We start from the raw sequence: 25,476 nt of genomic DNA on the forward strand, positions 1-25,476 counted from the left end.
ACACACCCTGCAATGGATCCTGCCCACCCCGTGGAACTGCAATGCTCATACTACTATGGCAGCCATCATTTCGGAGCGGCCCCCACAAGGCTCACCCCAGTATATCCCTCACGTCCTCCACCGTTATGTCTCCCGTGGTGTCCAGAGTGGTATCCATGCTGTTCATCGGCGAGTCGAGAGGAGAGGGCGAGAATTCTGCCATACGCTCACACCCGTTCCCTGCATGAGAGAAGTGAGGCGTTTCATGAGAATCTTTAAGGACCAACAGACTTTAAATATCCCCCTTTTGCATTGGCCTCACAGTATAGTTATATATGATTGGTTACAGCTCACTACCTTCTGTTGCCTGCTGGCTCGCTTCAGAGTCCCTCAGTATGTGCGTCCCATTGGCCTGGTTGCCCTTCGGAGATGGAGTCATCTTATTGCTGCGACAGAAAAGTTATAATCAGCATCTACAGCCAATCCTGGCCACGGACCCTCCCACGGAATACCAGCAAACCCTGACCAATGAAGCAACTAGAAAGCTTCTGGCCCATGGAAGGAAACTTGCCTGTAGTTTAACCAGACCAGTGTAGTGCTGGGCAGCAATGGCAACCCCTGTGCCACCAAGGGCAACTGCGGAGCCCTCTTACCTGAAGTGTAATGGATCGTGGGGCCGATCAAACTCCACCAGACACACGGGTTCTGTGATGTTCTTGGCACTCAGAGAAAAGCGTTCAAACTCCGAGGGGGAGATCAGGTAAAAGCCTGGGGGTCAGCAAAGAACCGCCATTAGGTCTGGTTACAGGGATATGCCACTTATGTCCTTCAGCCATGACTGTTCTACATCTGCCAATCAGGTTACCCCTCTGCCTTGGCCTCACCTTGCCCGTACTTGGTGAATACGCAGGAGGCGATGCCACTGATGTCCTCCTTCCGTATGCAGTCGTAGCGCACTTGAGGCCGCAGCCCCGGCACAGTGAACACGTGGATGTCCCCCAGATTGGTCAAGCACGCCAAACAGTTCTCGGAGTAGTCGTCGGAAGTGGCACTGGTGAAGGTGGCGAGGGCGACTTTCCTCACGCGGCAGCCCTCGTGGGCAGTCAGCTTAAACTTTGTCTTGGCACTGACCTTGGGCAACGTGAATACCTGGCGAGCGCAGAAGGTAAAAAAAATATAAACCAGGGTTTTCCTCTTAGTTACTTTCCCGATGCCATAATGTTGTGCATTGCAAGTTACAGGTACATTACACCCACCTGTGCACCAGCACCCAAGTAACCAAGTCACTACATAGTTAGCACATACAAACCCACACTGACCTATCTATCCACTCACATACAAACCCACACTGACCTATCCATCCACTCACATACAGACCCACACTGACCTATCCATCCACTCACATACAAACCCACACTGACCTATCTATCCACTCACATACAGACCCACACTGACCTATCTATCCACTCACATACAGACCCACACTGACCTATCTATCCACTCACATACAGACCCACACTGACCTATCTATCCACTCGCATACAGACCCACACTGACCTATCTATCCACTCCCATACAGACCCACACTGACCTATCTATCCACTCCCATACAGACCCACACTGACCTATCTATCCACTCCCATACAGACCCACACTGACCTATCTATCCCCTCACATACATAAACCATATATACCATAATACTATACCCGCCTGTGTACCAGAGTAACTAAGTTGCCAGTACAATATTATACCCGTGTGTGTGTGTGTGTGTGTGTGTGTGTGTGTGTGTGTGTGTGTGTGTGTGTGTGTGTGTACTGCTGTGGGAAGCTCATTTCCGCTGAATCACAGCCCGCGCCACTTCCTTCCTATAACAAAGCAGCAGCTGCTCAGAATGTAAGGCAAGGCTGCAGTGAGGCAAAGCACTGCCAATAATGAAGCAGAATGCTCCAAGCAGCCAGTCTGCCCCATTTGCACCAACCCAGTTATCCAGCTTGGTCTTTTCAGGTCAGGTTTCCTTTGTTTGGTTGGAGTAAAGGAGGGTTGTACAAGGTACAAATTTGGGTTACTTTATTTTTTAAAGGAGACACAAACCCCCAGCTGTCCGAATTAGACACCCCAAACGTAGATGCAACTCTCCCTACTCCCATCTGAGGTGATTCTGGTTCTGGACAGCAGGTAGTAATCTGACGCAAACACAGCAGTTTTACCAGTGCAGGCCAATGGTACATTATATTCTAATTACTTTTATTTTTTGGGGGTTACTGTTCCTTTAGGGTTAAGGCACACAGAGCTATTCTATTGTCTATGGCAGGGGATTTTCTAGAGTGTAGTAGCCGTGAAAAAGTAGCTGCTCAGTGTGTCTTCACCCTTAAGCAATCTGGCCAATCAGCCCACAGGCCACTAGAGCAGTGCAGTTCTGCCGGTCACAGCGCACCATGAAGCCCATGTGGTGCCAGCAGGGCAAATGCAGCTTCATCCAAAACTGACCTTAAACTGTTCCTCGGAAGAGATGAGCACCGAGTGGGTCCCTTGCATGTCCGGGGCTTTGGCCAAATCCTGGGAAACCTCAAAGGGCTCAGGCAGGGGGTTTCCCCGCCCGTCCAGCACTGCGATGGACACTACCGGGGCCCGATGCATGAGCTGGATCTCCTTGCCCAACACAGCCTCTGCCGAGCGGTCCGATAACTTCTCCCTCGAAGGCACCTCTAAAGCGTACGCAAATACAGAGCCGGAATTGGTGCCTGCCCACATGGTGGGGCCGTGATGGATCGCTAAATAACAAAAATGGGTGTTTAGTCTGACAGTGAAAGACAGGAGCACCCAACACTTCCACACCACAATCTGATTGGCTCGTGGGGTGACTTGATGGAGTAGAAGAGGATCGATACTAGTACCAGGGTTCATGTTCCAGACCCCATCCCCAATATATGAACCATTGCCTAAATCCACTGACAGGCAACTATGGGGGAGAATTTGTACGGTGCACGATGAGCCTTAATTCCTTACCGTCCCGTAGGAAAGTGTCTGCAAAATACAAGCAACGCACGACACCCGACAGGGAATCATCGGCCGAGCGGGGCTCAATCCTTCTCTGCACGGGGGCAATGTCAAGGTCATGTGGCCCAGCTTGTTCCGCCAGCTGAGCGTTGGCCTCCTGTAGCTAATAGCAACAAAGAAACAGTAGCAGTTTTATAAGCCGATTAGCCCAAATTTCACCAATATGCACATTTTTCATTAACTGCTCCTTACCCTGCTGGGGGGGCTGCCTGTGTTTGGCCTTTTCTTCCCAGAGACCCTGCTCTTCCGTATCCTGCGGAACGACTGCCGTAGGGACTTCTTCAGGGACTTCACCCTGGATAAGGGACCCTCCATAGCGAGCGAGTCATTGGGGTGCAGAGTGCACCTAGAGAAAGACGACATTTCAGCCCCACTTCCAGGCAAATCACACAGAGTGATGGTGCCCCCCCCCCCAATATCTAGGGAAGGATGGCAGTTACTCCCGGCAGCAGTGATATTCCCGGCAGGGGAAGCCAAACGACATTAGCACCCCCCTGTACAACCCAGAGGGTATCAGGCTACAGAGAGACTGCCAACTACAATCCCAGAGACATCACCCTGCATTATTAATGAGTAACCAATTGATTCCAGGGTTTCATGTCCATCGATCGGATCCGGAGACGATCATGGCAGGTTTGTACACACACTGACTTCCCATCAAGTGGAATTAGGATTGCGGTGCCAGATACATCCCACACACCGCTCATCCCGCACCACAATTAAATCTCTATACACTGGAAAAAGCCTTTGGATAAACACACAGCACCCCGAGAGGGAGAAGGAGCCCTGCTGGCAGCCCCTGGGGCAGACTGAAGGCTTTGCATATGGCATTCATAAATTATACACTTAGTGCTGCCAATCACTGAAACATTTATACATTCACTTAGAATTCATAGGGCCTTGGCTCTGCAGGGGGTTTCATTCTGCTCCAAAGCACTAATGAATGGATCATTTCTCAGACATGGCTGCCATAGTTTTATGGTATCTCTCTGTACAGGCTATGAGCAAACTTAGGGGGCTGTTCCTGCTGAATTGTGCTTAGTACAGGGGAATCCCTATGCTGCCATAGTTTTATGGGATCTCTCTGTACAGGCTATGATCAAACTTAGGGGGCTGTTCCTGCTGAATTGTGCTTAGTACAGGGGAATCCCTATGCTGCCATAGTTTTATGGGATCTCTCTGTACAGGCTATGAGCAAACTTAGGGGGCTGTTCCTGCTGAATTGTGCTTAGTACAGGGGAATCCCTATGCTGCCATAGTTTTATGGGATCTCTCTGTACAGGCTATGAGCAAACTTAGGGGGCTGTTCCTGCTGAATTGTGCTTAGTACAGGGGAATACCTATGCTGCCATAGTTTTATGGGATCTCTCTGTACAGGCTATGGGCAAACTTAGGGGGCTGTTCCTGCTGAATTGTGCTTAGTACAGGGGAATCCCTATGCTGGCAGCTAGTTTGGCCCTGGGCAGGTTTTTCAACAAGTTCCTATCAAATCTTGAACCTATCAGTATCACTTCAATTAATGATTACATAACTTTCTCTCCAGCAAAATCCAAAAGGGAAGATGGATACCTTCTTACCCTAAACCTCCTTATTTTAACCTTTATGTGCAATTATTTTTCCTCTCTTACCGGGCAAGCACAGGGCTCCTCCGGTGATAATCAAAGAGCCCAAAGCCGTGGCTAGTGCCAAACGCCACCAGGTTCCACTCTGAATGCAGCGCGACGGCAGTGACAGCGGCCGGGGGCATGCACTGCACCAACGTGATGGTCTGGAAACCAGGCTGGAAGAAGAGGGAGCCATTCCTTGGGGTCAGCCTATCGTGGCCCTTCCACGTAAATCCCTCCCTTTCCTGTAACAGATCCACTGTGGCCACGTTGATGGTGTGCTCCACCTTCTCGTCGTTCAGATCCATGACCAGAACCTGCAGGAAGGGAATAGCGATATTGACAAAAGGCCCTGGGGCATAGGAAATAGGCTCAACATCTCACACTAATCTTTGTTTAACGGCTATCTGGTTGCTAGGGTCCATATAACCTAGCAACCAGGGAGCAGTTTGAATGAAAGGGTGGTAAATGAATAGGAGAGGACCTGAATAGAAAAACAAGTTAAAAAAAAAAAAGTAATAAGAATAAAACTTCAGCCTCACAGAGCAATAGTTTTTGGCTGCCGGGGTCAGTGACCCCTATTTGAAAGCTGCAAAGAGTTACAAGAAATTGGCAAATAGATCAAAAACTATAAGAAATAAAAAAATGAAGACTAACTGAAAAGTTCCTTAAAACTGGCCATTCTATAACATATGTTAACGTAAATGTGAACCACCCCTTTAAAGGGAAAGTGCACCTTTAACATGATGCAGAAAGTCACAACTTTTTATTAGCTCCACTTGCAGCTATGATTGGGGTGGAAAAGCAGTTTCTCAGTTTTATAACAAAAAGGCACAGGCCCCACTTACCTGCCCGGCAGTGCCAGCCACCAGCATCTTGCCGCTGTACTTGCAAAGGGCAATCTTCTGTATGCCCAGGCGCGGGTCATCGCTGTAAGGGTCGAAACAGCCGACCTACAGAACAGGAGCAGCATAAATGCCCGAAACCTAAATTGCACCCAAAAAGGCACAGCAATATCTGTATGCAAGGCGGGGGGGGGCACCCAAGTCTGAATGGACTGTTCCATATACAGAACATTCCTATCATCTATGGATATAAATGGGAGCAAGCCATACGGCAACTCAGCAGAGGTTTACATATCCCCCAGGCAACAGCTGTTTTTGGAGGAACCTGAAGATCAGCTGAGGCAACGTATAGGCCAATGGGTGATGCCGAACCACTGGCCCATGAACGACAGGCTTTTCCAATGAAGGGTAAAAAAACTAATGATTGTTGGACAGTTACAACCTTATCCACCCCTCTGCGTGATTAAACACACTGCGCTTTCTGTAAATGGATTAGGGCCACTGGGGGCAGAGAATGGAGCCAAACACAAGTCAGCCTACAAGACGTGGATTTTCGGGTGGAGCACAGATTTTGTAAAGGATCCCCAGCCCGAGTGCAGCCAAAGTTCCCCGGAGCAGATGCCAGAACTGAACACTGAGTGCGTTTAACCCTTCCAAGGCCCTGATACAATATCCCTGCACGCTTGCGCTAGGAGACCTGGTCCGTACCTTGCGGAAGGGGGGCCACTCTTCGTCGTTGCTTTGGTTGAAACTCTCGTTGTGGTCGCAATCTGTCTGAAAGATCCCAGCCGTGCTTAATTTGTACAGCGGTCTCAGCGCCACGCCGGAGGCGTCCCAGAAGCGCACCGTGCCGTCTTCATGCCTGGGATACAGGGAATGCTTCATAGTCACATCCACACCAAGCCACTTAGTGCCCATACTAGGCTAGGTAATAGAGTATTGAAGGAAAACTATACCCCCCTAAACAATGTAGGTCTTCATAAAACTGTATTGAATAAACCAGCTCATATGTAAAGCCCTGCTTCATCTAAATAAACCATTTTCATAAAAATATACTTTTTTAGCAGTATGTGCCATTGGGTAATCCTAAATAGAAAACTGCCATTTTAAGAATAAAGGGCCCCTGGGATCATAGGATTCACAGTGCACACAAACAAGCCAAGGCACACATACATGCTAGGCCCCATCAGCCAATGAATGGGCAGAGTTCTGCCTTTTACTCCCATTATTTCCTGTCAGCTGATCTCTGAGGGAGCACACAGCCCATCACTAAATGGAGGATCAAGGGGGCAATATTTACCCATATCATATCTATCTATCTCTCATATCTCTCTATATTATATATATAATATTATTTATTTATAATATTTATTTATAATATTTATATATCTATATATCTATATATCTATTCCAGTTTGAAGAGATTCTTTAATATAATATATAATATAAACTTTTGGTTAAAAATTCATTCTGGGGGTATAGTTTTCCTTTAGGTGACTGGGGAGCAAAGGGTGCTGCTTCTGTAGTGAGAAATACACTTTTCCCTTAGGATTTTATCTGTTTGGCTCTATATTCAGAGCTCTGTTCAGGAATCCCTGGTTACCGGGGTCACTGACCCCCTTCAACGGCATTCATCTAGAAACCAGGGACAATTAAATATTGCTTAACTGGTGCCATATAATTAAACGCTGAAACAGGCCGGTCCCTATATGCCCCAGTCTCTGGGAGCACCAGGGTCATAACAGCCCCACCTTTAAGAGGTTATCTCTGTCCATATGGCCAGGCAGAGAGAGCAGATGGGTGGAACAGACTTAACACTAAGAAAAAAGTCTCAAGTCTGATTACTTTGTGCAATGAGCCAACGCAGTCTGTGGATATGTGAGAATGATTAAAGGGAATATCAAAGTATCATTGCCCTATATCAGCCCCCCAAGGCCTTGCATGTCCTAAGGGGGATACCAAAGGGGGTTAAGTCCTCATTATCCAGACTGTCCAATCAAATCTCTCATCCATGATGGTGTGAGAGTCAGAATGAGCAATGTGCTGCAATGCATGCAGGGAAAATTCTCCTCATACACAGAGCCAGCAATAAGGGCCAATGTGAGGGAGGATAACCTTCCCCGCGCTCCCCCCCACACACATCTGGCGCTGTGCTGACACGGCTCTGTACTCTCACACTTCCCTATCACGCTCCTGGGTATTGCCAGAATCCCACTGCTTGGATTTGATTCCCCCTCCCAAAACAAAATCCTTCCAATTTTTGTTTTTCTTCCTCCCAGTAGAGGCCAAATGAAACAGGAGAGACATCCCACGCCCAACTGGGGAGATACAGAGAGACTCACTACTCATCCATCTCCTGCAACACTTACATTTGTATATAGAAACATCATCTTTGCATGCACGCCCCTCCTAACCAAACAGCAGAGGAACATCAGTGCCGAAGATAACAATTTCACAGTGTGGAAGGATTTTAAAAAGTACAGAAAACTGCAACCAAATTAAATAAGGGAATGGACCACTTCAAATGAGAAGAGGCTTAATTAACCATAGAAGGGAGAGACCTCTGGCGGAGATGTTATCAACACTAAAGTACAATAAATTTTATCCAATCTCCGATCCAGTTCAAGCCAGAAGACATCCATTAACATTGTAGGAAAGGAGATTTCACAATCAGCATATAAAAGGTTCCTTTGCTGTAAGGGCAGTCAGGTTATAGAATTTTCCACCAAGAAAAGTTGTGGGATTCAAGGTGTGTCTTTTTGCAGCATATTGTGATGGCTATCTATATAGCAAGAGACTAAGCTGTATAGCGATTTCAGTGATACTGTACTTGGGCCACCATACTTACCCTGTAAGAAGCAGCCCTCTCTGTGCAGGTTCCTCCGCTAAATTCCTTCCTCCATCTATTGGCCAGTTCTGAAACAGGACAGAGCATAAGTGAGCACACAGCAGTTAGGGGACATATAGCATAGTGACTACAGAAGTCAGACTCCAAGCCAATGGCCACCTACTTATCAAAGCAGCGCCCCCTAAGGGTATTCCATGGTAGATATCACCACTGCATGTTACTCACCACAGAGGAGAACTGGGGGTTCTGCTGTTCCCCCGCGCTGATGATCCTCTCCCACAGCTTGGTGGTGACATTGGAGATGTGATAGGCGCAGGTGATGGCGGAGGAATGGAGGGGGGCCAAGTAAGGGGTGGGAACGGTCGGCCAGCCAGGGGTCTGCAGATCAATCACCACCAGCTCCTCCTCCACCAGCACTACCAGAGCAGTGGGATTGTCTGAGTCTGCAAAGGGAGCACAGAACATAAGGGGTGACGTTCATAAGCAGATTCCATGAAGCAGCCTAGGATATCAGCCCTTTTCGCTCAGTCATACTACTATAGGACACCTGTTACGTGTAGGCTCTCAATGGTATCTTCCCCGGTGGGCCCTAAGAGGCCCAGTCAGACAATGAGATTGAGACCTCAGTGTCAGGATCTTCAAAAGGTCCTAGGAAGTCCAATCCCAGCAGAGATGGAAAATGGGCAACACCATCATTGTGGAGGCAGGAGTCCTATCAGGGACCCAGTACAAGTGGGGAGGGCTAATGCTAATGGAGCAGAGTTTGGGTGGATCAGGGGTGGCATTGAGCAGGGCATGGTCAGGCAGGCACTGGGGCCCCTCAATTCTTGAAGTCAACTCAGGATATGAGAATCATTTAATAGCTTTAAAACAAGTGCTTATAAATTAGGGCCAAGACCAAGACTGCACAGGACACCGGCAAAACCTACAAAGAGCAGCCCGGGGAAGTGTTCAATGAACTATCAGCATACATAAACCCCTTATTATATGCTGAAGAATGCTAGCAACATGGGGGGGCACCCATGGCTAATAAAGCAGGCGCCAGCTTCGCTCAAAGAGGGGGGAAGTAGTCTTTAGAAAAATTCATCAGTTCGTTAGTTTTCCCAACTTGGAAGCTCCATGTATTTGCCGTTAGCGAGCCATTAAGGGCACACAAGCACACAGAGCCCGGGCTTACCATCTTCACTCTTGAGAGGGCACACTGTAAAGAAGTCAACAACGCGAGAAGTGAAATCCAGGGTAACCAGGTTCTGCCCTTGAAGGATAGTAACGCAGTGACGGTCTCCGTAGCTGGCCCGGGGCATTCCTCCACTGAATATGATGTATGGGTTCCTGATGAAGGACACGGAAGACCAGTCAGGGGCAATAGCCACACAGAGGACACCTTGTCTCTAGGCAACGGAGCGCTAGCACCTCCACAGACCCCCTACGTGCGACAGACACTTACCCAGAACTGCTGGACCTCCACTGAATCTTGTTGATGGCTTTGCAGGGAAATGGACCTTGAGAGGAGGCAGACATGATTAGATTGGCTTTTCAATGTGTAGATAGAAATTAGGACCAGTTATATAAAAGGGGAAATATACACCTTGGACACACTCTATACCACCCTGTGTACATTTACCCTACAAGAGACCCTCCCTAGCTCAAGTTCCTGCCTGTGTCTCAGTTTTACAGATTAGGGGGTGTGGTGTACATTGGCCCTTAGCAAAAGATGATGTAACCAAAGCCTCCGGCTACTCACCATATGGTATTTTAGAGGTGACTGGCTGCGACGTGGTGCTGGAATCACTAGCCGCTTCCCATACCATATACCCTCCGTCGCTGTGGGAGCTGATGAATGAAGTCCCCTTGCGCCCCCAGAAGACACTCTCCAACTGCTGTAGGGTACAGACAAGCCAAAGGATATAGCATGAGAGGAATGAAGATATACCAGCAAGGAATCAAGAACCTCCTAATGAGCATATCAAGGGTTTTGCAACATTCTACTGAACCATGGAACCCCACGGGCTTGTTTTCCCTGAAAATGGCTAAAAAACACCAAAAATTACATGGCATCGTCTCTGGTTTTGTTTTGTGAACAGCCTGTAAGTGGCCATATACCCTGCAGAGCCCCTAACCCTACTGACCTGGTTCCCAAGAAACAGATGCTCCACTTTCCGACCCTCCTGGTCCCACAAAACCACCAGCCCCCGGCTGTAGCCAATCAGGATCGTCCCGCGTTGGCACGGATGCTCTTGCAAAGACTCGACAGGTCCTAGAGTTTTCCCGCACCTGTACTCCTCCGGCAGGCTGGCAAAACAGAGGAAACAATATGGCACCCAGTAGCCACTTTCAAAGGGGCAGGGATAAAGTACAGTGTGCCAGAGCATGCCGGGGGGGGGGGGGGGGGGGGTAACTACCATTATACCTTTTAACGATTTCATCCTGAAGCAAAGTCTTCTCCTCCAGCAATTTTAAACTGGGGATCTGGATAAAGTACACCCCTCCTCCTTCTGTCCCGAGGCCGGCCACCTCGCACGAGGCAGTTATCAGTATGACAGTCACTCGTGTAAAACTCGGGGGAGAGCTGCAAATGGCAATAAATGCATTAAAAAGAGCGTCAGATATCTAAGGCCCTTGACCCACCAAAAATAATTAGTTCTGGTCAGCATTTGCACCCATTTTTTTTTTTTTTTTTTTAAGCATGGTCATGTGACAATAAATGATGTAGGTGTCAATAGACCAGCAGATCTAGTTGTTGATTTCAATGAGTTACCAGAAGTGGAGCAAACTCGGCACCATTACAACGCCATGTTCATAACGGCAATAATATTTTTGTCCATAGGTGGCGCAGTTGGGCTGATTAGGCTCTAGTCTCTAGTTTGGTAGTCAACCAGAATTGAAGAATGATGGATTTATTGCATCTCGGCTATGTCCTACTCTTGATATACAGCTCAGTAGGTGCAAGTGCATTCCATAGATTGCTGTTGGCTTGGTGAGGGAGACAATGGGCTACCAACCACCACAGTGCCACAAACGGAAGCGAAGCCCTTCTCCAGCCACCTCCATACCCAACCCACAGTGCGCCTTTCACCCCCACGCTTGAGTAACTACTAACTTCCAAAGCCTTACAACTCCCTCATATGGGAAAAAAGGTCAAACATTCCAGTATTTCCCAGAAGTCTAATGGGAAAATTATCCGTGACCGCGGCTGAGCGCAAACAGCGGCTAAACTGCTCTTCCTAAGAATGTGGCTCTGTACCCACAGGAAGAACATTTGGCAAAACCACCAAATGAGCTAATTGGCCGTTTCAGGGACTGATTAAATCATTTGGTCCCTGGCTCAATGGCTGCTTCACAATTGGGGACCAACTGCGGAGAGAAATGCACCCACAGAATGATGTAGGTACCCATTGAGTCGGAGACCTACTGGCCCATGTACGGTGCTAAACACATCCAATGACACCAAGTCCCCAAAGGTAACTTCCTGCTCATAGGGGGTAACGTTACAGCTTCAATTCTGTGGGGCCCATTTGGGTTGCTATAGGAATACCCAGTCCATAGTTCCCTACTCCAACCCAGTCCCCCGAGCCCTCCCGTCCCCAGACAAGCGTGAGAGAGAAAGAAGGGCATCGTAGTACTTAGCACAGTCGAACCCTGGCTTGCCAGGAAGGAGGAAGCTGCGGGTCTCCTCGAGGTGGGAGCTGCCATCTTTCTGCTGCAGCTCCCATAGGTGCATGGTGTTATCGTCCAGCAGAGAAAGGAGGCGACCCTGGGGCAGCGAGACAAACATTATTTATATTTATTATTATTTTTATTATTATTATTTTTATTATTATTATTTTTATTATTATTATTTTTATTATTATTATTATTATTACTACTACTACAATACACAGTGTTGGATACTTGCCTTGCCCTTAAGGCTCAGGCAATAAACACATAGCAGTGCCATGCCATCAAGAGATTTAGTCCCTGTCAGTAAATTTCCTTCAATAGAAGGAAAAAAAAAAATACGATGACATTTGCAAGAGCCAAGCTATTTAACCAGTGACGGCACAAACCCAAACTGGTCATCTTTTCCCCTGCACTGTGGGTTTTCATTCCTGAAACAATGTTGCAGAAAGAGCTTTACCCCCCCACACAGTCTCAAGGGTCATAACCAGTAAAACAGAAAGATTACATTTGCTTTAATTGGGGGGGGGGGGGTAGTTAAACTTTTGGGGTTTACATGCCCTTTAAAATCCCCAGTGAGGCTGTAAGGACCCAGTACCTGTCCGGGTAAGAAGTGCATCTGGGTCACGGTGGCTGTGTCTTTGTGCAAACCTGTAAACTCCACGCCTGGGGCGCCATATCTACGAAAGGCAGACGTTAAGGGAAAAAAACTGCAAAAAAAGCAGTTGCCTGGGGGTGTCCCAAGCGAGGCAAGCAATTTGGCAGCTCACACTTCTATAGATACCTGCAGACAGTATATAAATGCCATTTACAGGATATGGGAACTACTACAGGCCAGCAAGGCTGATACAGAGAGAGGCAGTTGTGCCGGCCCACCCACTATTATTTGATATACGACATTATTTCGGGGATGACGCCGCTGTTTACTTTAAGCCTGGGAGGTTTATATTCTGCTAGTGTTACATTTCATCCTTTCCCCCCCAAATCCAACGTCCCTTTAACTGTAAGGAAGGGCCCAGATTAGATTCCAGGCCCCGATGGAATTTCAAACGCTTCTGGCAATTATCCAGACAAAAAGAATGGAGTGGGAGGGCTCCTCAGCAATGCGGGGCCGGGGCCCGACCAGCACAAGCAGAAAAGGAGGCACCGGCTCCTCTGTACCAGAAATAGTGTTAGGGATACCCGGCTAGGACTCCAGCCAGCGACGGGTCAGATACCAACAAACTGCTAGTAGAAAATTGTATCTTCCCAATATATGTCTGTAACACCCACCAGGCTGCTAGGGCCAGGCAGCCTAGCAACCAGCAGAAAGGAGCACAATTTACCTGCCATTATATACACTACACCTTAAGTTCAGTTTCCTTTAAAGGGGTGGTTCAACTTGAAGTTAACTTTTAGTATGTTATAGAATGGCCAATTGGTCTCCATTATTTATTTTTGTTATCGTTTCTGAATTATTTGCCTTCTTCCAACTCTTTGCCACCGCCCCCAGTAGCGAAAAAACTATTGATCTCACAGTATGTGAATACTGGGGGACTGTAGCAGAAATGCACTGTATAAAAAAAGACAAATGAGGCTTTCGGCTGGGGGGGGCATTAATAGCCCCATCGTCTCACACACGTTCCTCACTGAGCAGTAGAATACGCTGATGGCAGGACATTCACAGAGGTTAAATGAGGGCAGTTATCCATGTGAGGCACAGGTCCCACTTACTCAGCACTGTGCATTAGTCTTATCTGCCAGTCTTAAGGGGAAGACTTGGTGCCACACACAGCCTCACTGGCCTTACTGGCCCTTTATACTATATGTATGTACTGATGCTTCCTTTAAAGAGATACGGATACACCCCAAGGTATGGGTGCAGCACCCTCTAGCACCAACAAGGACCAGTTAATGGAGGGGATTCATCCAGCAGAGAGTGGGAGTATGGAAAATCCAGCAGAGAGCCAGGTACATGCCATCGGCCTCCGGCAACGGTCTCCAGCAGCCATCGGCCTCCGGCAACGGTCTCCAGCAGCCATCGGCCTCCGGCAACGGTCTCCAGCAGCCATCGGCCTCCGGCAACGGTCTCCAGCAGCCATCGGCCTCCGGCAACGGTCTCCAGCAGCCATCGGCCTCCGGCCCCGCACTACATCCGTAACAAATATTGGCACTCTGTATTGGCCCGTACCAAATTTCAGTGCCCTGTGCAGAACCCGTACCAAATTGCTCCCACCCTGTACTGGGCCTGCACCAAGTATGAGCCAATATGACTTATCAGCCATTCTGATGGGGAGCCAGAAGAGGGAAGAACACCAATAAATAGCAGCTGCTGAGTTAAAGCAGACCAGGGAGTTGGAGCGGAGGCTGTAGGTAGCGTCATACTGAAATCTGGGGATTTGTTATCACGCCAAACAAACTTTTTTCGGTAAACAGATGCCCCGTATCTTCCCTCCATCCTGCAGGTGCCTTATGAAGTCCCAGAACAATGTAACGATGTAGCAGAAGCCGATTTATCAGGCCCGGAGGAGGGCGGACTCCTGCTACAATGTTCCAAGGGTCAGAACCAGAAAAGTCCATTGTCCTCCGAGAGACAGAACCAGAGAATATAAATGGCCAGACAGGAAGTTGCTTTCAATAGAAGTTACATAATGTTGAAGCCAATGGGAATGTATATTGGGAAATTGCTTACAATTAGATTCTCCTTCATTAGCCAAGAGATAGTTTGTGAGTGCAGTTCCCCTTTAAGAAAGAGTGCTTGCCACTGAGCCATTTCTGCCTACTCACTGGGGATGATAGGATGGTGCACGGGGGCCAATACAGTTGGGCAGAGTGCGGCTCAGCTGTACGTGAGTAAGGGCCCCGCGCCAGCAGAAGGCGGCCGAGCCAGGGGCCCTGGAGCCGACATGAGCCGACACAGAGGCCCCATTACTCACACACTGTCAGCCCCAGCTGCAAGAACACAATCTCCCCTTTTGTGCGAGGGAAGCCGGGCTGTGCCCAGGGTAGGAACGTGCTTAGGAATTCTGACCTGGATATTCCCAGCACACAGGCAGCTCTGTGTGCCCGCCCACCTGCTCAGCTCCTATTGGACGGCTCCTAACTCCCTGTCTTCCAAATATCCGCACTCCGACCTAGAATTCTGGATCCAAAAAAAAAAAAAAAAAAAGGTTTACACACTGCACCAATCCTGCAGATACTCTGGCACCGCAGCACTCATTCATCCTCTGCTCACACAGCCCATAATACGCTTTGCTGTTCAACTACAGCTCCCAGCACCCTTCAAAGGCCTTTACAGGTATAGGACCCGTTATCCAGAATGCTTGGGACCAAGGGTATTTCCGTAATTTGGATCTCCATACCTTAAGTCTCAATTAAACATGAAATAAACCCAATAGGGCTGTTCTGCCCCCAATAAGGGGTAATTATATCTTAGTTGGGATCAAGTACAGGTACTGTTTTATTATTACAGAGAAAAGGGAATCATTTAACCATGAAATAAACCCAATAGGGCTGTTCTGCCCCCAATAAGGGGTAATTATATCTTAGTTGGGATCAAGTACAGGTACTGTTTTATTATTACAGAGAAAAGGGAATCATTTAACCATTAAATAAACCCAATAGGGCTGTTCTGCCCCCAATAAGGGGTAATTATATCTTAGTTGGGATCAAGTACAGGTACTGTTTTATTATTACAGATAGAAAGGAAATCAGTTTTAAAATTCTGAATTATTTGTTTAAAATGGAGTCTATGGGAGATGGGCTTTCCGTAATTTGGAGCTTTCTGGATAAAGGGTTTCCGGATAAGGGATCCCATACCTGTATTAAAAAACAAAAAAAAAAGATATTTGGGGATTATATAAATCCAGCGCCACCCGATATTTGGGATCCTACTACAGATTAGTAATTCCTGTATATAAAATGGGGCCCTGAGCAGTGTCCCCCACCAAAAGTGAACTGGCCCTTCCATATTTTGTGTAACAGGGTTAGATTGTAAGCTCCACCAGTACAAGGACTGACTGATATGTCACCTCTATAAAGTGCTACGGAATATGTTGGTGCTATATGAAGTATAGACAGATGCTGCTGCCACGTTACGCCAGCAACAGGGCAGCCAATATACTAAAGAAGAATAATCCCAGGCCGGCCATTGGAGGATTCCCTGCGCGCCTCAGACATGGATTAGCCGCCTACCAGAAGCCACCTGCTGATCTGCTACAGCCTCTTAGAAAATGTGAAGGCTGCGGAACAAATGGACACCTTCTGAGCTTTCATATGGATGCAAAGCTCCTGCCTGTTGCTAGGGTCAGTATCATAGCAACTGTGTAGCTATTTAGATGGTGCAGCATAATAAAAATGGGTAAGAAATCACTGCAGCAGTTGTACAACTGCCAACCCCCTTCCCAAGAAAAGTTGGGATTATACTTTTGCAACTTTAGAAGGGGGGGGGGGCAGGAGGCCTAGTCTAAAATTCAAAGTTCTAAATAGTTGCCCCTGCCCCCTTTTCCCAGAAGTAATAATAAAGTCTCCCAGGCAAAGCAAAGCAGTGGGTAAGGGACTCCACTCACCCAGCTCCCCTCAGCCCATACTTCTAGGCATCGCCATGGGAACTGCACTCAGTTGGACAGCTCGAGAGAGGGGGCACATTCCATCCCTTATGTTAGAGCATAGAGTGGCTATTCAGAGGGGAGGTTGCTTGGAGACGGCTATATCCCCCCCCCCTCCCCTCTCTAAAACTGCCATCCTTACCCGAGCCAGGAGATAAACAGGACCGGCCAAGCATTGTTCTGCATGATCGAAACACTATACAACATGCAAAGGGTTAAAGACAGTAGCTTTTATTGGGGGGGGGGGGGGGGGGCATTGCTTCCCTCTGCCTAACAAAGAGCTTGCAGCTAAGCAGTAAGTTCCCACAATGCACCAGGATCCATATAAATGCCACAACTTGGTTCCTTTAGGGTACACAGAAAGCCCAGGAGTGTAGAGGGCCACTGGTGCCGGTCCAAGCTGAGCCCTGGGGCCCCACAGTAACCCTGCCCCGGAGCCAACGCAATTAGAAAGGAAGGTCAGAAAGTTACCAATGGCTGTTGCGGCAATTACCCTGACTGGGGGGGGTAAATATAGCAGCATGGCAAATATCCCGTCAAGCCATCTACAATTTGTCACTCCATGACCTCACGTGAGGGAGAACAGGCCGAGAGCCAATGAAAATGTTACAAGGGTGTCACAGCTAAATACAGGGCCGGCGGGGCCACAGCAATCAGTCACATGGATAAATGGGAATAAGAGAGACTGGGGATCAATACATGACCATGACCCATGGTCATGGTTGCCGTGGAAACCACATGGAGCTATACCGTATATGCTACTTCTACGATGGCTTCTTAATGAACTTTAAGGGGCAAATTCATAGAAATCTGAGTTACAATCTTAATACATTACAGTAAAAACTCACCAATGTTCTCATTCCTATGGGATCTTAAGAAGCGTATTTATCAAATGGTTAATACTTTCCCCCCATTAATAAATACGCTTCCAAAAATCCTAGAGGGATAAATAGAACTTGGGTGAGTTTTTATGTATAGAGCTCTAAACTCGTGTTTTGATAAATGTGCCCGTAAATTCTACTCGCAAGTTCTAACAACCCCATATTGTAACAGGGCAGTAGATTATTTCAAGCAGCAATAAGTCACGTGCCACTTGTGACATCATAACGCACCGTTTATAACTTATGACATCACTAAGCAAAATCTGTAGAAAGCATATTTTACTGGTTATTCCAGTCTTGTATGTATCATAGTGAAAACATCTAAATATACTTAATATATTATTTGTATTTAATGGGGTTATAAACCCAACCATAACACTGTCCCACTGTGCCCCCTAGTTTTGCTATAGAAGTTGCTGAAAAACAATTATAGATGCAAGAAAATTCACCAATGAGAATTCTACTGATCAAAACCTTCATTATAAATGCAAGAGAATTGACCAATGAGAATGCTGATTCCCAGCACTGTGTCAGGCATCTTGCTGGTACCTTACATATAGAGATAATTATATCATTATTTCCCCTCATTATATGGCACAGGAATCAGACATGGGGATAAAGGGACAGACTTGTTCAGTGCTGGGAAACTGGGCTTAATGCTCCCAACTCCAATTGCAGGAACAGAGAACAGGGAGCCGGATTTACACAGATCAGCTGGGATTCTCATTGGGGGATTTTTTGCATTTAATAGAAGTTGCTGTTTGTGGGGATTTGGGGAAAAGTTTAGGGAAAGTTTTATTGTGCAATATTGATTTTAGACTACAACCCTGATGTTGCTGGACTACAGCTCCCAGCATGCCTCTAAGTGCACTAGGTTACATTATTCTGGGATTTGTAGTCCAGCAACAACAGAGTTAAGTTTGGTTGAGCAGGGCAGTGCAGCAGGGTTTACATCCCCTTTAAAGCTATGTTCCCCAGCTCATCCTAAAGCTGGCCATACACGCACCGATACTATCGTACGAAACCTCGTTTCGTACGATATTCTGTGCGTGTATGGCATGTCGGCGAGTCGACGGATATCACAGGAAGCTGCTGATATCGGTCGACTCGCCGATCAGACCGGTTAAAAGATTTTGATCAGGTGCCATAGAAGGTGCCTGACCAAAATCTGCCGTCAGGGCTGAATCGGCAGAAGGAGGTAGAAATCCTATTGTTTCTACCTCCTTATCTGCCTGTTTCACCCCTGACTGTGTGTGGCGGATCCGACGATGTTTCGTGCGACTGAAACATCGTCAGATTGCCACGTGTGTGGCCCCCTTGAGGGTCACCCTCTACTATAAATGGGGGCAAGGGCAGTATTCCCCCTGTCGGCCCTAACGTGGATTATACACATTATCACACATATGGCAAGTATTGGAAAGGGATACTCAGATCCCCACAGACAACACTGGATACAGTGCAACAAGGAATCAGCCCATATGGGGGGGGGGGGTGATGCCTAAATGGGTTAATAATCCCTAGCAGTGAGATAGCCCTGCCCCCGACACATCGTGGGAAAATGAGGGAGCTGCTATTGTTGTGGCTCCTTCCCCCAGCCAAGGTGATACCAATTACCCATGAAACCAGAGAATGAGCACAAGTTTAGGCAAATTACACTACAAATAAACTGTAGGATAGAAAGAAAAAAAACCCAAAACAAATAAAGACCAACTTGGAGTGGCAGTTTCTATACACACAGCGCAATGGCACAGCAGCCCTGGAATAGACCAAACCCATGCGTAGCCCCCATTCCTTATCTTCTGGGCATCTAAGCACCAATCAGAAAGAAGGATACATTTTAACAGCTCCCGATTTTGCTCCAATCGCCATAATTCGGAGTAAGGGGTCGAAAGCGAGTGAGCTCGGCTGGTTGGGGAATCCATGTTCTACGGTCTGCAAAAAAGAAAGAAAAGTCTTATTTAGGGCACGGCTGGCCTTGTTTACACGCTTGCAATCAAGTCACCCTGGGTACCAATGCCCCTACCCAATACCCCCTCCCCTACGGACTATTGGCTCAATGACGTTATTCTCTCCCAATGGGCCCCATAATCTGCTGGTTGGGCCAGGGGCCTTGTGATTGTTCAGCCCAGTCTGGCCCAACATGTAGGTGGCAAAATCACGCAATCTTACCAAATAAGCCCCCAATATGAGTTATGTTGGACAAAGAAGGGTCATAGAAGATTCAAAGCAACCAATCAACTGTTATCTGATCAGTCTGGCACTAGGACTTCTATCTGGTTGCTATGGGTTACAGGACTTGGAAAACCCCTAGTTTCGTTACTGGTGGCGGTACTGTAAAGTGTTACTGTATATTAATATATATATATATATATATATATATTGATGCGAGGAGAGGAAGGCTGGCAGAACCCAGCAAGGGGGAAACAAGGTTACACAATTTATTAAACTGAAGGTCAGTCTCAGTTAGCGTTTCCCCCACTAATAAAGCACCTGCTCGCTTACCAACCGGTTGCCCCCACGCGCCATATTCCATATTAAAAAGAAACCCGCTTGAGAATGCGAAGGCCAAAGTGTTATCTAGCGGTCTCTTATCTTGGCCGGGGAGGCAGTTTGCGCTACTTGCCACTAATGAGCAGATGTCCCTTTGCCCCCGCGCAAGCAAACAGGCGCGCCCCATCTGCTAGGGCTGCGTTCCCATCGCTGAAAGTGTTGTTTTCCCTCACTAAAGGATCTAAACAAGAAGAGAAAATGAGGAATGGAAACATTCCAGGGGGTTTTGGCCAAAAAAAGGATATATTGCGGTCCCATAAATGAGGATTGTGGGATCCCACCCCCCTCCGGTTCTGGTAGGGGCCACCCTAGCACAAGCAGAAGGGCTCATTTGAATGGGTCGGGGTGGGAGCCGAGCGATGCTATCCTCACGTTGGGTGAGATCACATAACAGCTGCATCCGCTAGGAATCAATGATCTCCCTCTCAATCTGATTCTAATTAGCAGCGTTCCCATCCTACTCCCGGCTCGCTGCGCTCCCATCCTACTCCCGGCAAGCTCGGCACCCTCCCTGCAACAGGACGCAAAGCAACAACTTCCTGCGCCAACAGCACCGCCAATATGTGGCTGTAAGTAGGAAAATTAATCAAGCACTGAAACTCCTACAGTCCCCACTATATTAGATATATAATTTTCCAACAATGACTTATCCAAAGCAAGCTGGGATTCATACCAGGGTCTCCAGCAGAATCCTTCCATCAAACGGGTCCTTTGTGTTGGCCTCTGTATCGTACTAAAAGTTAATATTCTGATAATATAATACTTTTATTATTTGTAGTTTTTAAATTCTTTCTATTTTTGTTTGGCAACTCTCCAGCGTGGAATTTCAACAGCTATCTGGTTGCTAGGGTCCAAATGACCTTAGTAACCAGGGAGTGGTTTGAAAAAGAACCCGTATATGACTAGGAGAGGAATTGAATAGAAAAGTAAAATTATAAAAAGTAACAATAAAACTGTAGCCTCACAGAGCAATAGTTTTTTGGATGCTGGGGTCACTGACCCCCATTTGAAAGCTGGAAAGAGGGAGGCTAATTGAAGAAGTTATCCTTTAAACAGAAAATTCCTAAAGCAGCTGCCCTGTGTGGACCCACGGGAGGGGGCACCAACACTGTATATGCAGCAGCCAATAAGATAATTCCTTACATGCAGTTAAGGTTAATGAAATACATCAGAGTTAGCCGATGATTGGATTGGCTGGGCAACTTCTTCCAGCAGGTAGACTGGCAGAGGGACTGGACTGTGGGAGAGAGGGGCAGCAGGTGCCCCCCCCCCCTGTGGCATCATTATGGGATGGCTATTCTGTTATGCCGACGGCTAGTAAGAGAATTGCTGGTACTCACGCATTTGGCTAGTTCCATGCAGTGCAACAAAGTTTAAGAAATTTTTACCCAAACATTGGGGCACATTACACAATATATTTTACTTTTACTGCCCTTCCGTTTTTTGTTCCCCCCCAGGTCCATAAGAGGAGGGAGGGCCTATCCCCAGATTCCAGCTGCAAAAATAAACAAACCCCCTTTTCAGCCATGCAGTGCCGAGGCACGTAGAATGCCCGACTACACTGCCGCACTGGCCACCTGTTTATAGAAGGAAGCCTCCCCATTCATATAAACACAAACCCCCGACCATTCAACAGAAGAATGGAAGGATGCGGCGTGCAAACTTTAACCAAAACAGCGAGGAAGCTCTGACGTGCACAGGTTTTGCGGCTCCCCCCCCCCCCAGTCATTACAAACACTTGGGTATTTGACCAAGACTTCAGAGAGCCGGGGCCCCATTTATCTACAACTTCCCAAGCAAACAATGGATAAATTAGGGAAGGAGGATGGGGGGTGGAAGGGTCGGCTATTGTTAGCACGGAGCATCTAATCCGCTGCTGTGGAAAAGGGGGCTTTTGTCTTCAAAAAAAAAACAAAAAAAGCGAGACAAAACCGTAAAGAAGGGAGGAGGCTCCCTATACATGGAGCAGAACAAAGATGGGGGCCCACAGTCACTGAAGGAGGATTATGGGATAGGCAGCAATTCCTGTACTGTGATTAACTGGACTGTAGGGGAGGCCAATGGCACAACCCCAAAAGCTAAGGTGGCCATAGGGTCACCTCAACAACGGATAATCAAACCTGCCCGAACAAGATCTGGACAATTTTAGGCCAAATATTGGTCAGGTGGGCCTGTCGGAGGTGCCCATACACAAGCAGAGAAGCTGCCAAATCAGTCTGAAGGACCAGAACCAGCTGAAATCTGCCCCTTTAAAGGTCCAATCAGTCTGCAATATCCCATGGGGATGATGTGGGCACAGAGAGGCGACAGTTGGACGTGTTTTCCCAAGTAGGTCCATGGGTCACCGCTCCTTCTGCGTCAGCCAGGGAGCATTTAAAAGTTCTCCAAAGTGTACAGACAGGCGGAGGGCCCCAGGAAGAGGCATTGCCACGAGACCTTAATAGGCGGCACGCATTATTGTGTGCGCGTTCGCCCATAATGTGAGGGACAGATGGGAGAGGAAAATACACTGGCAGCTCCACATTTTACACATTTTTACTGGAAAAAAGGATTTACAGCCTCCATATGTGCTGGAGGTGGCAGATATACAGCTGGGGTGGGGGGAAAAAAAGCAGGTGATGGAGTGCTCATTCTCCACTTAAAGGGGAACTTTACCCAAAAACATTTTTTTTGCCTAAAGAAATAAAACGAGCTTCTAAAACTGTTGCAAAAGTTCAGTGAATGCATAATGGTAACGGCTCTCTGGCTGCTTATATTCTCTGCTGGTTCTGACTCCTGAAACAATGCAGCAGAACATGGCCGATTCACATAGCATCGGGTCATATGTTGGCCAACCCAGGCCATGAAAGCAAAGGCTTCCCATTTTAATAAACTGGGACACAGTCTTTAGCTGAAACTGTAAAGGGCCCCATACACGGGCCGATTCTAGCTGCAGATATCGGTCCCTTAAGGTGGCCATACACGTGGCGATCCGACGATGTTTCGTACGACCATCGGTCGCACGAAACATCGTAAGATCCGCCACACACCATTCAGGGCTGAATCGGCAGGTAAGGAGGTAGAAACAATAGGATTTCTACCTCCTTCTGCCGATTCAGCTCTGAAGGGAGAATTTTGGTCAGGCGCCTTCTATGGCGCCCGATCAAAATTTTCAAACTTGTCCGATCGGCGAGTCGTCCGATATCGGCAGCTTCCTGCGATATCGGTCGACTCGCCGACATGCCATACACGCACCGATTATCGTACGAAACGAGGTTTCGTACGATAATATCGGTGCGTGTATGGCCACCTTTAGACTGATTCGGCAGCTTTCCGGCCCGTGTAGGGGCAGCAACAACAGGCATTCCCGACCGATATCTGGCCTGAAATTGGCCAGATATCTGGCCTGAAATTGGCCAGATATCTGGCCTGAAATTGGCCAGATATCTGGCCTGAAATTGGCCAGATATCGATCGGCCAGGTTAGAAAATTCAGTCGGATCGGGGACCGCACTGACTCGTTGATGCGGTCCCCGAACCGACTGCCCCATTGCCAGGGCCAAACGATCGAATTAGCCTACACGCTCCACGATATCGCCCAACCATAGGTGGGGATATCGGGTGAAGATCCGCTCGCTTGGCCATCTCGCCAAGCAAGCGAATCTTAACGTGTATGGGGACCTTTACAGTGGTCAAGGGGGTCACTGATCCCAGCAACTAAATAAAATAAGAAAAATAAAACAAAAATAAAAAAAGATGCCTAGGAGTCTATTCTATTTTAACTTCAAAACAGCAGGGCAGTTGCTATGGACTGGTTAACCTAACAGCCAGATAACACACCTGCTCTAGGCAGCCGTTAGGAAACGTTCTGTTGCCAGGGCTTACTTTCCCTAGCAACCAGGAAAGTTTGAATTAAGAATGGAAGAGGAATAGGAGAAAGCCAGAAGAGAATGATAAGAACAACAAATATGAAGCGTCACAGTCAAGCCGGGGTCAGTGAACCAACAACTAGACAGTATTTGTCAGCTGCAGGCAGGAAATAACTAGAAAAGGATAGACAATCACTCAAAAAATACTCAAGATAAATAAGGAAGACCAACTGAAACATTGCTTAGAATAGGTCCCATCTCTAAGACACTAGAAAGTTAATGTAAGAAGAACTTTCGCTTTTTTTGGGGGGGGGGGGGGGAACCCCTTAAATTCCTGCTTGCAAGCAGCCGAGGTGTGATGCATACAAAAGGAAACCAGATATGGAGCCAGCTCAGTATTACACCTGGCCCTGCCGGGGCGCCCAATCCCTAATATAGAGCACAGGAAACAGGGAGGCCTGGAAATGATCTGTTGCTTTGTTCCCACTCCCATTGTCTGGGGCACCAGGTACATAAAGGCAGAAAAACTTCCCAGCTGCTTAGTAAATATCGGTTACAGCTCCCAGTGCAGATTGGGGCAAGTAAGGCCCGGAGTGTGGGAGGGAGTAGAAACGCGTCGGGCAGCAGCGGCGGCACCGGGGGAAGGAACAGAGGAGATGGGTTTTATAAAGCAATATAAATAAAACAAAGGGTCCCACAAACAAAAGCAAAGGGGGGAACCTTTCCAAGTACAGGGGGCTCTGCCGTCACAGCTTAACCCTTTCCCCGGCCCAGGGGCCCCCAGCAGCAGCACGTGTTTCCAGGGAAATGATTAGTCACGGGATCAGCCAGAGGGATTTCTTCATGTTCTCCAAATCTGACATGATTTGCAGTTTTAAAGAGCCGAGGCCATTAATACCTTGCAGCTGGAGGGAGTCTAGGGACACTCAGGGATGGTTTCCAGCCAAACCCTTCATTCCCACCCCCATAAATGCATAAATACACGCACACACCCTCTATACAACAGCTGCTCTCATCAACTTATTCCTATGTGTACAATATATATATACATCAGTTCCCATAAAATTAAAAAAAAAAACGCAGCAGAACCGTTTCCTTTTCCCTTGCTGAGCTTTCTGATCTCAGCCTGCTTGCTAATGAGCCCAATGATAAGGGCCGCAGCAATGCAAACAGTGGCTTTCCTATAGGATCTCCGAGTGATCGGTTAGGGCAAAGACACACATGGCGAATAGTTGCCGCAACTTTTTAAAAAGTTGCAGGGACTAATCCGCCAGCACACTGGCGCATCGGCTTATACAGCAACCTATGCTGGGAAAGTCGCTGTGACTTAAAAAAGAGTTAGCCGCTGCGACTAATTACCCCATACGTCTTTACTAGGGAGGCGGCACACAGGGATATTAGTCGCCCATGATAAATCTTCGCTACCACGGGCGACTAATCTCCCCGAAATGCCATCCCACCAGCAAGAATTTAAATAGACCGTGGGATGGCATAAGCATCGCTTTGGTTCTCCGAAGTCGCCCAAAGTTTCCTTACTTCGATAACTGAAAGATCTTTTAAAAATCTTAATGTGTATGGCCAGCTTTACTGAAATAGCGAGAATCTTGGCCGTAAAGCGTGA

At 47.6% G+C, this 25,476-nt stretch overlaps 1 protein-coding gene and 1 long non-coding RNA gene across 3 annotated transcripts in view; both read right to left on the minus strand.

Annotated features, from left to right (window-relative positions):
• The window catches only part of llgl1 (LLGL1, scribble cell polarity complex component), a 33,102-nt gene that overhangs the window by 2,166 nt on the left and 5,460 nt on the right, over window positions 1-25,476 (minus strand). Inside the window, exons 2-21 of one of the 2 annotated variants that reach the window (XM_004918068.4) lie at window positions 19,293-19,390; window positions 12,590-12,671; window positions 11,973-12,088; window positions 10,745-10,903; window positions 10,464-10,626; window positions 10,079-10,214; window positions 9,782-9,836; window positions 9,512-9,666; window positions 8,560-8,777; window positions 8,335-8,402; window positions 6,195-6,348; window positions 5,490-5,594; window positions 4,666-4,958; window positions 3,230-3,383; window positions 2,987-3,140; window positions 2,468-2,751; window positions 864-1,128; window positions 633-747; window positions 337-425; window positions 96-219 (exon numbers count right to left, since the gene is read on the minus strand). In XM_004918068.4, the coding sequence (XP_004918125.2) occupies window positions 96-219; window positions 337-425; window positions 633-747; window positions 864-1,128; window positions 2,468-2,751; window positions 2,987-3,140; window positions 3,230-3,383; window positions 4,666-4,958; window positions 5,490-5,594; window positions 6,195-6,348; window positions 8,335-8,402; window positions 8,560-8,777; window positions 9,512-9,666; window positions 9,782-9,836; window positions 10,079-10,214; window positions 10,464-10,626; window positions 10,745-10,903; window positions 11,973-12,088; window positions 12,590-12,671; window positions 19,293-19,390 (2,987 nt within the window). Of the gene's footprint in view, window positions 1-95; window positions 220-336; window positions 426-632; window positions 748-863; window positions 1,129-2,467; window positions 2,752-2,986; window positions 3,141-3,229; window positions 3,384-4,665; window positions 4,959-5,489; window positions 5,595-6,194; window positions 6,349-8,334; window positions 8,403-8,559; window positions 8,778-9,511; window positions 9,667-9,781; window positions 9,837-10,078; window positions 10,215-10,463; window positions 10,627-10,744; window positions 10,904-11,957; window positions 12,089-12,589; window positions 12,672-19,292; window positions 19,391-25,476 lie in introns of both variants that reach the window. The other variant, XM_002935846.5, reaches the window with a different exon arrangement.
• LOC116407523 lies at window positions 12,685-17,864 on the minus strand. The gene is made up of 2 exons (XR_004220386.1): window positions 16,720-17,864; window positions 12,685-15,112 (listed from the first exon to the last, which is right to left on the minus strand). It is a non-coding gene; the product is annotated as an uncharacterized LOC116407523 (long non-coding RNA).

Source organism: Xenopus tropicalis, chromosome 9, assembly GCF_000004195.4.
Source record: "Xenopus tropicalis strain Nigerian chromosome 9, UCB_Xtro_10.0, whole genome shotgun sequence".
In the NCBI taxonomy this organism is placed as follows: Eukaryota; Metazoa; Chordata; class Amphibia; order Anura; family Pipidae; genus Xenopus; species Xenopus tropicalis.